Source organism: Neofelis nebulosa, chromosome 6, assembly GCF_028018385.1.
Source record: "Neofelis nebulosa isolate mNeoNeb1 chromosome 6, mNeoNeb1.pri, whole genome shotgun sequence".
Taxonomy (NCBI): domain Eukaryota; kingdom Metazoa; phylum Chordata; class Mammalia; order Carnivora; family Felidae; genus Neofelis; species Neofelis nebulosa.
The window spans coordinates 70278121-70290438 of record NC_080787.1 but is presented as its reverse complement, the minus strand read 5'-3'; the positions used below and the strand labels follow the sequence as shown (position 1 = coordinate 70290438).

The window sequence follows — 12318 nt, the reverse complement described above, 5'->3', positions numbered from 1 at the left end:
CTCTTGCAGACTTCTATAATAAACCTTTTATAACAAACTGGTAATCTTGTAAGTGAACAGATTTTCTGAGTGGTGAGCCTCTCTGATTAAACCCAAGAAGGGAGCTATGGGAGCCTCCAATTTGTAGCCTGTCAGAAGCGCAGGTAACAGCCTAAGCTTAGACTGGCTACTGTCATCTGAAGGGCAGGGACAGTCTTGTAGGGCTGAACCCTTAACGTGGAATCTGATGCTATTTCTGGGTAGTGTCAGAACTGAACTGAGTTCTGGACACCCAGATAGTGTCTCAGAATTGCTGGATGGTGTGGAGAAACCCCTGACACACATGTTAGAATTGGTGACCAGAACACTTGTATCTAAACAAATTCACTGAGATTCTGGAGGAAATCAGGCAATGAATGGCCCTGAAAAATAAGTAATACTGTCTTTATTCCCCCCAAAAGTTAATTTTTTGGTATCTACTATATTGAGTATCTACTGTTTGCCAAACTGTATAAATGCTGAAAATTAAAAAACTAAGTAAGGCATAATCCCTACCCTTCAAGGAACCTGCTTCTCATTACTTCTGATATGTGGAACAGAGAGAGAAAAGACTAAGGCAAGGAGGTGATATTAGAAATGAGCATAGGACTTTCCAAAGGTACTGGGAAAAATGCCACAAAATTTTAGTTTTAAATTTCCCAAGAACAAAGAGACTCTTAAAAACTGAGAACAAACTGAGGGTTGATGGGGGGTGGGAGGGACGGGAGGGTGGGTGATGGGTATTGAGGAGGGCACCTTTTGGGATGAGCACTGGGTGTTGTATGGAAACCAATTTGACAATAAATTTCATATATTGAAAAAATAAATAAATAAATAAATTTCCCAAGAACAGAGGAAAAATCCTTTCCAGTATGTTTCCTTAAAATAAAAGCAAAAAATTAAAACCTTCAAACCATGAGCTTTTACTTGTGTAATTTACCAAATTATCTTATATGCCTAAATAACTCCTCCTGTTCTTTAATATCTGTTGACCAATTCCTAAGAAAACAAAATGTGTAAGTTGCAGAGAAAAAAAAACTACTAAAACTGGAAAATGAAAGTCTTTATGAAAAAAAAAAATGTCCATTGTCACTAGTTTGGAATGCCAGGAACTTTAGTGCATAATTCTATTATTATTTTGTTGTTGTTGTTGTTGTTGTTGTTGTTGTTTATAAATCTACTGTTCAGACCCTACAGAGCACACCGAGTGCATCAGATAGCATTTATCATAAATATGGTGATGGAGATAGATGAGAGAGATATCATATATACATAGAGAGTCTATGGTAGGGGTAAACTAAGGTTTACAGTGCAGTAGGTGAATCAAGGCCAACAACAATAAAAGGAATTAGTTTATGGTGCAGGACAATATAAATGTTAAATGGTGCAATGCAGACCCTAAATCAGGAATGGCAAACTTCCAGGTCACGTGCCACCACCTGGCCCTGCTTCCTCCATGTAGACGTTCACAGCTGATTCTAGGTCTTGTTCCCATGGGGTTCAGACGTGGCCTCAAAATCCCTGGTAGAATCCCTCCAGGCAGTCATTTCCAAACAATTGCAGCTGGTATTCATAAGGAAATCTATTGGCCATCACTGCTAAAAGGGTTTATAAAGAAAATAGTAAGTTAGCCTAGAATGAATGAATGGCAATCCCAGTCCTCCCACCTGTGAGTGAAAGCATGGAGGGAGAAATGCCAAGAGCAGAGTATAAATAAAGGGGGCTTAACATCAGCACTGAGCCCACAGGACAGGGAGCAGGAGCTGGGAAAGCCATCAACATGGTAGAATCCAAACTCAAGGTAAAGTGGTGGGTTAATTCATCCCACAACATTGATTTAGTGCCTGCTACTCACCAGGCAGAAGTCCCAGTTTTGTTCTTAAGAAGTTGTGGAGGGGAAAAGAAAAGCTGTAGAATGCGTGTAAGGCACTTAACCTCCCTAGGTCTCCATAAAATTGGGCAGCCGTATTAGTCTAAGACTGCTGTAACAAAGTATCACAAACTGGGTGGCTGAAAACAAGATAAATTTATTGTCTCACAGTTCTGGACACTGGAAGTCTGAAATCAAGGTGTTGGCAGAGCCATGCCCACCTGAAATCCTTCTTTGCCCCTTTCTAGCTTTTAATGGTTTGCTGGCAATCTTGGGCATTCCTTGGCTTGCAGCTGCATAAGTCCAATCTCTGCCTTTGTTGTTGTCACATGGCATTCTCCCAGTGCGTCTCTGTCTTCACTTGACCGGTCATCCTGGCATAGGAACTTATAATGACACCAGTCATCCTGGCATAGGAACTCTCTCTAATCTAGTGTGACCTCATCTTAATTAAATCTGCTACAATACTATTTCTAAATAAGGTCAGATTTGGAGGTACTGAGGGTTAGGACTTCAAAAATTCAATCTATAACAACAGTGAAAGTAGAAAACCTCTTAACTTACCATTTTAAACACTCGATGCAAAATAATAATAATAATAATAGTAGTAGTAGTTACTGTACATTTTAAAAAGTGTCAGCCATTAGTGATTGTCAGCCTCTGCCAAAGCCCTGTAGGGACCATGTGGTCACCACCTTCTGGAATAAGGATGTTCTCTTTAATTCCTCCTGATAGTGTACCAAAATCTACCCACTTGTAACAATTCTGCTCTGTGTGAGCTTGCAGATGACAGCCTTTCAGATATTTAAAGAGAGTGTTGAGACCACATTGTTTCTTTCGCCAGCTAAGCATCCCCACACCCTGTGATCTTTCATCATGACACCATTAGGGCCACTTTAGGACTCCGAGTGGTCTTACTTTCTTAAACTGTGACATTAGTACTGGGCACAACACCCTGAAACAGGCAGGCTACCCTAGATCTAATACCTCCCTTGTTGAACAACTGGAGGCATTGGCTCTCTTGTCACTGACTCACACTTTGCCTGACCACCAACTCTTGTTCGTGTATTCTGCCACTTAAAGTCTCCCTCATCCTGAATTCATGCAGTTGTCTGACCTTTTAGATCACTGGGATAACATGGACGAGAATAAAAGCCAACTACCAATCAGAGTGGAGAATCGTCCAAAGGGTTTTCATCACCCCTCCACTCAAGGGACATGACCCAGTGGCAGAACAGGCAGAGAAGAGAAAGCTTTGGCCCACCACTCACACGAGACCAAGAGAAAACTGAGGGCAGAAGAGAAGACTTAGTATTTGCAGCACTCTAAGAGGAAAAGTGAAGAAGGTGGGAGCTTCAGGATGGAGAACAGAGATAGAAGCAGGAGGGGGAGGAGGGAAAGGGCCTAGAGAAAGCTGTGGGAATCCACCCACTGCTCTCTGCTGGCATGGGAAATGCCCTTGTGGGGACATTGCAAAAGTCTAGGGGTGACACCTCATATGCCTGTGCAGCATGACTAGTTCAAGGGGCACAATACCCCATCTCTGAATCTCCTTAATCTGGATTTATTATTAGTGGCCTCAAATAAATTGTTACTTGAAACTTCTTCAAGGTCCATTTGTAGATCACCTTAGCAGAAATTATGACCCAAGCAGAAGCAGAAAGGAAAAGAGAATCCAACAACCCCCCAAGTCAACCACCACCTCTGGTCCATTGTGAGAATCAGAGACAATATCAGAATCAAAGGTACCCACCAGAGACAACAAGTAAGCCGCACAACAATCCATGACTCCATTTTCCTGTGTACACAAACTGCATTCTGTATCTATATAACTTCCACAAGCTGAGTGAGTTCTCACTTCATGGTTTTTATTGGCGTATATCTCTTACCTCTCCACAGACCCCACTCCAGCCCGACAGCAAAGCATCGGGAGGGAGGTGAAGCAGGTTGGTGGCTGTTCCCATCACCTCACTCACGTCAAACTCCTGTAACACAATAAACCCACTCTCCGACATCCCATTTCTCATAGTTAAGTAGGTTTAAGTAAAGGAGATACGCTATAGACATGATTTAAAATAAACAAATAGAACACCGATAACAAACAGATGGGAATTTTTATTGATAAACCATGATTTCCTACTGGATACATAAAAGAATACAATTAACAATAACACAACATTCTAACATGTAAAATTTAAACCTTCAGAATCACTTTGATCAACATATGATGCTTTAATTTCTGGGAAAATAATGTTTTCTTTCAAAAGTATTCTTCTCATACGCAAAAGAGCTTCTTAAAATAGGGGACTTATGAATAAAATTTTATAAAGCTTCCTGTGTAGAAAACAAATGGACTCTACCACATCAGCTGCACCCTCCTAAAAATCCAAAACAGAAAGCCTTGAAGGGTCAAAATAGAGCCACATTCTACCCAAGCTACCAAAGACGAGCCTTAAAGATCCACAAGTGGAACATGGCACTACTCCCTACCATTAATTCAATACAATAGGCAGAAGAATTATAAATCGTAGCCTCATGACAACATGAGATAAAATTACTCTTAAAACATGAAGCAACATGTGTGTCAATATCATCCATCCCTACTACAGAGATACCCACATATTAATGTGTAAGTGTCCTTTGAAAGGAAAAGTTCAGAAAGCATCTACAAAATATCTATCTTCCTGGATTACAATAACTGAAGTGAAAATGTCATTTTATGGAATGATGCAATGTGGCACTGTCTTTTGAGGAAGCTTACGAAAACACAACTCACAGGCTAGAAACAGTTTTGAAACAAGCCTACTCTCACTAATACATACTTACTCAAAAATGTGTATTTACTGGGGCACCTGGCTGGCTCAGTTGGTAGAGCATGCAAGTCTTGATCTCAAGGTCATGAGTGCAAATCCCACGTTGGGGGTAAAGATTTCTTTTAAAAAAATAAAGTTTCTTTTAAAAAATGTATATTTACTGCTTGGTTTCTGGAAGAAAGTAGGATAAAAGTCCTCTATTTAAAGTAGTGATAAAAATAATTGCACCTCAAACTATCCCCTATGTAACTTAAGATATTTACTATTAACATAAATATCATTTGAATACATGCTATGAAATGTTTAAGCCTTTAAAAGTGCTATGCTTTACTGGAGTTTGAAAACAAAGAAAAATGAGGAATATACTCTTCTAACAGAAGCCTCTACCGAGGGCAGAATAAACTCTAAAGCTGACCCAGGAGCAAGTCCACTTACTATAAGTGTCTCAGACTTCTAATGTGCAAGAAAATGATGCCTCCAAGAATATATAGTGGCATCTTGACCCATAGTAGCCACTTGGCAAACTCAGAATAAGTACTGTCTTTTTGTTAAGAAAGGAGGTATTTACAATATATTTCTATAGAAATCAGTATTAAACTTCAATAAAGCAAATGAGAAAAAAATAAGGCTATTACAAAAAATTCCAGATTATATGCTAGCAGGTTAATAAAATAGCTTGTTCTAAAAATGACCAAAACAAAAAAATGGTAGCTCCAATTTTCTTTAAATGTCATAGGACAGCCAGAAATGTTGACTTAAATAATTGAATTATATCAAAGATAATTGGTATTATATTGCCAGACTATTTATAACTATATTTTACATAAACAGAAATTAAGGCTAAATATAATTTAAAAAATAACTATACCCAGGTTCAAAAGAGTGGGAGCAGGGAGAATTATGCTATCTATAACTCTGAAAATCCCCACATGTAGGATATGATATTGCATATTTAAGTAACAAGTTGTTAGGTAATAGATGTATATCTGGATTTTATATAAGCACAACACTCCTCAGATTATACTATACCCAAAATACTAAACCAAATATACTATTGTCAAAGTATTTTGAAAAACATAAAGTATAATAGAACAATTAAAAAAAAAAAAAAGCATTTTGTTGACCAGGCATTTTTTTCTGAACTCATAGATATAGCAAACAAATTATTAGTTGCCTTAATTTCTTTTTAGAATTATAACTAAAGGTGACAGAATGGTAAGACCCAATATAAACGTGTTGTTCTGCCTTTAAATTGTTTGGCTACTAGTTATTCAGTCTCTGGAACCACTGGTCAGTCAAAACTGAAAGTGACCTACACCGCTGTCATAATAAGGTTCCCCCTCAGTGAAAGAGAAGGGGCAATTTTAAATTAGTTCTTATTAGGAAATGTAATTGATGGCATTCTATTCTAAATGGAAGAATCTCACCATAAGCAAACTTAAAGGTAAAATGAGGTTTTTTAAATATTATTATTCATAGCATATGAAGAAAAGAAAATAGTCTATACATTTAGTTATTACTACTACAGGTCCTCCTTTTCCCTTACGCCTGTGGCTTTTTAATCACTTTTAATCCAACCCCACTGCTTGTAACAAAGTCAGTTCTCTAAAAAAGATATGAAGGAGGATGGAGACAAGGCATTACCACAGCCCCATGCCCCATGAAGCACAGCTGACTTTCTCCTCCTCCTCCTCATTCTCCTCCTTCACTTTTAATAAATTTATAATAAAAGAGATGCATTACAAGAATAGTTACAAGATGACTTTTTAATCTGAAAATCTGAAGTGCTTCACAAAAAAAGTATTCAAGTTCTAGTTTTTAAATGAGGAAATGTGGCCTAAAAAAGATACAAACTGTCTTCCATTGGCCTTTCTATTCTAGTCTTTCCCAATATACTATACTAGAAGTTCAGTATAACTTATTTACTGAAGAATATAAGGTACTGGTGGTCAGTATAAGAGTCCTGGGCAAGGCAAGGGAGGAGGATATCCTTTGCCAACACCCTCCCCCAACCTCTTCAGAAGATACTGTCATCTTTAAAGATGTCCTAGGATATAAAGACAGAAAACACCATACAGGAAGGCCCAAACATAACAAATGTCTTTTTTAGATCAGACTGTTTCAAAGGTGTAACAGAACTACAAGCTTTTATCCATTTAAAAGGAAATACAAGAAGATTATTTACTTGATATTTAACTTCCACCCTCTCCATAGACCACTCTCTGAGGATCTATTTTCTACATATAAGTTTTAAGCTTCAAAACAGTGAATTTTGGTAACTCCTACCTTTGTATCCAAAATATCCAAAAGGAATATATGAACATCCACTCCTCTATAATTTCTTGAACACCGACTACAATTTCTTAAAATTCACTAAGATAAAAAAATTTTGAAAAATTAACTTTAAAAGATATATTTTGATACTTTATTTTCGATGGATTTATTTTTAGACAGTTGAAAATGTTGTAATGCAGACTTTTGAAGCCCATGGCAATTATTTTTCTCAGGTTCACTTGAGAGAAATGCCATGGAATTAAGGAGCAAAAGTAAACCATTTCTTAGATTTAGAAGAGATCTTTATTGTTTATATATATCTAAAATATTTCAATATATTTAGAAGTAAAAATGAAAGGAAGAAAGAAGGAAGCGAGAAAGGAGAAAAAGAAAGGAAAAAAAGGAGGGAGGTGGAAAGAAAGAAATTTTCTTTAGAATTTTCACCCAGATAAATGAATATTATCTTTCAGAATACAGGGTAATCAATTATCCAGGTGCTCAAAGTTCAAAAATCTTAAAGATTCACATAAACATTACATGTCACTAGACAGCTGGCCATCTGACACTCAGACACCTGAATCTAGAAGAGCTTCTACAGGACCCTGGGCAACACCTGACCATACTTGAGGTCAACAGTCATGTTCACCTCTCTTGTCCTTTGTCAAGCCCCAGCTTCTTTCCCAGACCACAGGGAGGCCAGCCTGCTGCGTCTCATACAGGATCTTGTTGTACCCTGGCTAATTATGCCCCATTACTAACAGAGCTGTGTCTTCTAGTCTAGATCACCGAGGGCACATACTGCTATGCCCTCTGACTCTCATCCCTGAAACAGACCCAGTGTGGGAGGCTGAGGAAGTGAGAGGGAGGGCAGTGCACCCAGAACCCCTTGGAGCAGTTTCTGTACACTCCTCAAGCTCTGAACCAGACTGCAAAGCACAGGAAAACACATTCTCTCTCTCTCCTTCTCTCCAGAAGAAAAAAAGGAAGGGTAAAGGTTGGGGGATGAGATTACAACTGGAGTGAAAAAACATCACTTTTCTTAAAAAGAAAAATTCTGCCCCCCTACATTTTAAAAAGAAAGAAGTGATATCCAATCAAAAAGGATATACCGGGACCACTGGGGGTGGAGCGGGCAGAGGGTAGAGTGGATGCTGGACGGGAACAGAGAAAGCTCCTCTTTCTGGTTGTTTTCTCCCAGTTCCCAGACATCTGTCTTTAATGCAAAAGCCAACACTGGTGTACAATAATGCTTAAGAACCTAGCATTTCCTCTAGAAAATAAAAAGAATAATCTAAAATAACACATTTATTGTGGAGAAAACAACACCTCCATGAAAAACTCCTTAACTATTTTTAAGAGGGGGAAATAAAGACATACAACTGCAATAACTCTGATTTTTTGTTCTACACAGAAGTCAAATGAAGACGTCTGTGCAGCTATACATACTAGGACCTACTGTGCACCATCCCCCCCCAACCCCATAAAAAGAAAAAATTATTTTTCAAAAATAGTCAGAAGCAATACTTGATCACGAAAACAAGACAATCATATGTGATTGGAAATGTCAATGTTACATGGAGTCCTTAAAGAACAAATCACAGCCACTGGTGCAAAGAAAACAGAAGCGTGAGACAGAGCACAAACATTTCTGAAGGGCGACAAAGGGAGGCCGCAGCTCCGCTCTCACAAGGACCGCATCCGCGAATGTCCCCACAGAGGTCACAGGAAGACAGCTTCGCTTCGGAGTTGTAACTCCTCACCGCTCGTCTCCCTGTGCAGAGGCAGACATCAGTTTACACAGATCCCTTGTTTAGAAACATTTACTCTGCCAAAACTTAAGAGCACTTCGATACACTGTCCTGAGTTTTCCATTCTTCACATAATTTTATTTTCTTTAGAAGAAACAACTGAAATGCTAAGGAGGGGCCCAAACTGCTAACCAAATCCAAGAGAGAAACAATGCCTTCCGTGCACTGTGTCCACCACCAGCAGCTGGCCAGCACGGAGACAGAAAACAGACTGCAGCTGCACGTCATGATCCCAAGTACACTTGACTCTCTTACTGGAACAGGAAAGACTTTAAACTGAGAATTGTTTAACCTCCAGGAGAGTTTATTTTAGGGTGTCATTTTCTATGCATTCAAGCGAAGCTCTAATCATTAGGACTACTGAAAAGAGATTTACCGTGGGCTTCACTGAAAAACACAAACAGATGAAGAGAAGGCTGCCTAGGTAAAGCATTTCAATGTTTTAAAATGTTGACCTTAGGGGCGCCTGGCTGGTTCAGTCAGTAGAGCATGCGACTCTTGATCTCAGAGTTGTGAGGTTAAGCCCCACATTGGGTGTAGAGATTACTTAAAAATAACATTTGAAAATAAATAAATAAAACATTGAGCATATAGTATCTAGAAACTATTCAACTTGGGTAAAGTTTATAGTACAAGCTAATATTAACAGAAAAAAACTAAAGTTCCTACAGCACTAAAGTAAACTTACTATACAACATAAATGATTTTTATTTTTATCATTTTTAAAACCACGTTCCATTTTTAAATTTATTCATGATTTTTTAATACTGTTACATTTTTAATGTTTTTAATATTGTATATTTTTAATTTTAGGTTCTTCAAAAATGGGATGGTACATTTCTATTATTTCTGACCTTTCCCATATTTTCACTTGAGAATGTCACCCTCATAAATAAGTTGCCTTTCACAAAAAACTGTACGTAGACCGAATGTTTTTTGTTTCTTAAATGTTTGAAATATTCTCCATTCACTGAAGAAACATCCATTGGAGAATTTTGCAACGACTTTAAATTACAAAGTTGGGTAACTAGGCACAACCATTGAATCTCAGCAGTGGATCCCACCTTTCCACCAGAAAAGAAGTACTGCCATCAGTGTCTCCCCAGAATGTCCCACAAGAACCTGGGCAAACGCTCTTCCCCAACTCTACCAGGGGGTGAAAGATGAGAAGAACCGGCTTGTCGACTTAGAAGGAAAAAGAACTCGTGTTCTTAACCATAGTCTTCAATGATACTCCACTGAACACTACTAATGATGTGAACAAGTTCATTTGACGTTAGAGTGTAATTATCTACAAGTACTTAACACGTGAAAATGTCCACAAATCTCATGCGTTCTAAGGATTCTGAGCCATCAGGAGGGCTCACTCAGAATAAGACTTATTACAATCACAGAGATCACACAGTCACAAAACGTCACTCTGTGACTGGGTGTAGAGTAGCCCTAACTAACCCGGGTGACCTACAAACCAGATCTCTACTTTCACATCCTACATCTTCAACATTTTCTAAAGTAACGACTTACCGGTAAAACCAAAGAAGCTCAAGTTATTTTCCAAATAGACTATATTTTTCTTGATATGCTAAAAAAATCTGATATAATATTAGTATAAATGTTAGCAAAACAACAGACTTCCTCAATGAAGAAACAACTAAACCCATCCCAGGATTTTATATTGCAAAGGAGGCTCATGTTCTCTCCTGAAGAAATCCCATTTTAAAACAGGAAACAGATGAAAGGGATGCTCGGAACAGAAGCAAAACCTTGGAAACCACACATAACTGGGCTCTTGGTTATTTCAGTTTTTCTTTGTAAATTTTGTAACTGTGAGTTAAAACCTAGAACATGAGGAAACACCTAAAATTATGAGCAAAAACATCACTTTTTAATATTCATTGGCTAAACGGGATCATGTGACTTTTGTAAACTATCAGTTGTCTTCATTTAAATGGAAAACTCACCTCCCGCACTCCACCTCCCACACTCTCCCCAACAACCACCCCCCCCACACACACACAAATAGGTGGCCACTTCAAATAAACGCATGAATACGTGAATGAATGCTTGCTTCCCTTCTAAAATATTAGGAAATCTAAAACACACTTACTTGGTTCATAGTAATCCACTATGGACACCAAAGCATCTTGTGTATTTGAAACTTTAAAGTTTCTCACAGCAGGAATATCAACACAAAACTGGGTTTCATTTACCTTGAAAATACAAAAGACTCTTAAGGGGGTGACAGACTATGTGTTCGTGACAAAGCAAGACACTTCTTTTTCTTATCATCTTAAGAAACAGAAACTAACATTTAGAGAGGATTTCTGGGTGCCAAGTACTATGGTAATAAGCACTTTACATAAATTACCTCATTTAACTCATGAAACAATTCTTACAAGATAGGTATTATTCACATTTCCATTTCACCAAAAGGGATACTGAGAATCAGAGGGGTTAAGCAGCAAATCCAAGGATGCATGCTCCTGGGCCCTGGTGCCTCACCCAATCCCTGTCTAGGCAACACACCCCCTAGGTTACTGCTAATGGATCACAGCAGCCCCCTTCTCTGAAGAATTGCCCTCAGCTCAGGGGAGCAACCTCACCAGTAAGTGAGGTAACTGCAGGTGGGGGTTGTGCACCCCACAACCAAAAACTGACATGTCATACAAAAGGCCAACTCCTTGCCTCCTGGAGGGGCAGTTTATGCCAATTTGGCAACCAATATTATTAAAGGAATCTGAAATTGATAAGTTCCTTCAAATATTCCATTATGTGCCAATAGAAAAGTCAATTAATCAGTCAGAACATACCGGACACTCAAATTAAGATAACCATTAAACAAGTACATCACAGATATGAGACAAACACCAAAATCAATTACATTATTAAATGAAAACCTTAAACTTATTTTTCACGTCCCAAATCAAGCCATGCTTTTCAAACAGGATGTAAGATATGAAAATCCCTGAACAGAAAAAGAAGCTAGAGACTTTGGATGAGTTTTAACAGGGTTTTAACCAGAGTTGTTTATGAAGTTGTTTATGAACAAATGAGAACTAGCTTTTTTAATGTGTATATATATTGCCAAAGCAATGTATTACTGATTCATACTTGGCAAAACTGGAAGAAGAGATGCAGGTAGGTATTCCCTCCTCAAAACATGATATCATAAGAATACTTAAACTCAGTTGCGTTTCAACCTGAGTTTCATGTAGATGTTACAAGAAAAGAATAAATTACATGCCAGCAGTTTTGAATACAAATACATTCTTGAATTCTTACATTTCTCTCACATATTTTATACACCTTATTCTTGGATCAGTAATTTTCATACAACAATGAGAAGAGTATATGAAAATTATATAATAATTTGCGTTAAGATCAAACCTCTGAGAATATTCTTCTAGGATGTAAGCATGTATATATTCGATGCAGGAATGTTAATCCCTTTGGGATTTATTAAAAGCTTCATGAAAGCATTTTAAAACTCATAATTAAAGCTTTCATCATCAGCACTGAAACTGATAATTTTAGC

General features: G+C 38.0%; 1 protein-coding gene across 7 annotated transcripts in view; it reads right to left on the bottom strand.

The window, feature by feature from the left end:
* Nucleotides 1–1352: 1352 nt before the first annotated feature.
* Nucleotides 1353–12318, bottom strand: part of CD109 (CD109 molecule) — a 168080-nt gene continuing 157114 nt past the window's right edge. For 5 of the 7 annotated variants that reach the window (XM_058734482.1, XM_058734481.1, XM_058734483.1 and 2 more), the window contains 2 exons: nt 10891–10993; nt 3984–8746 (listed from right to left, as the gene is read on the bottom strand). In XM_058734482.1, the coding sequence (XP_058590465.1) occupies nt 8571–8746; nt 10891–10993 (279 nt within the window). In that variant the 3' untranslated portion in view covers nt 3984–8570. Of the gene's footprint in view, nt 1617–3777; nt 3874–3983; nt 8747–10890; nt 10994–12318 lie in introns of those variants that run through there. The other 2 variants (XR_009263074.1, XM_058734479.1) reach the window with 2 other exon arrangements.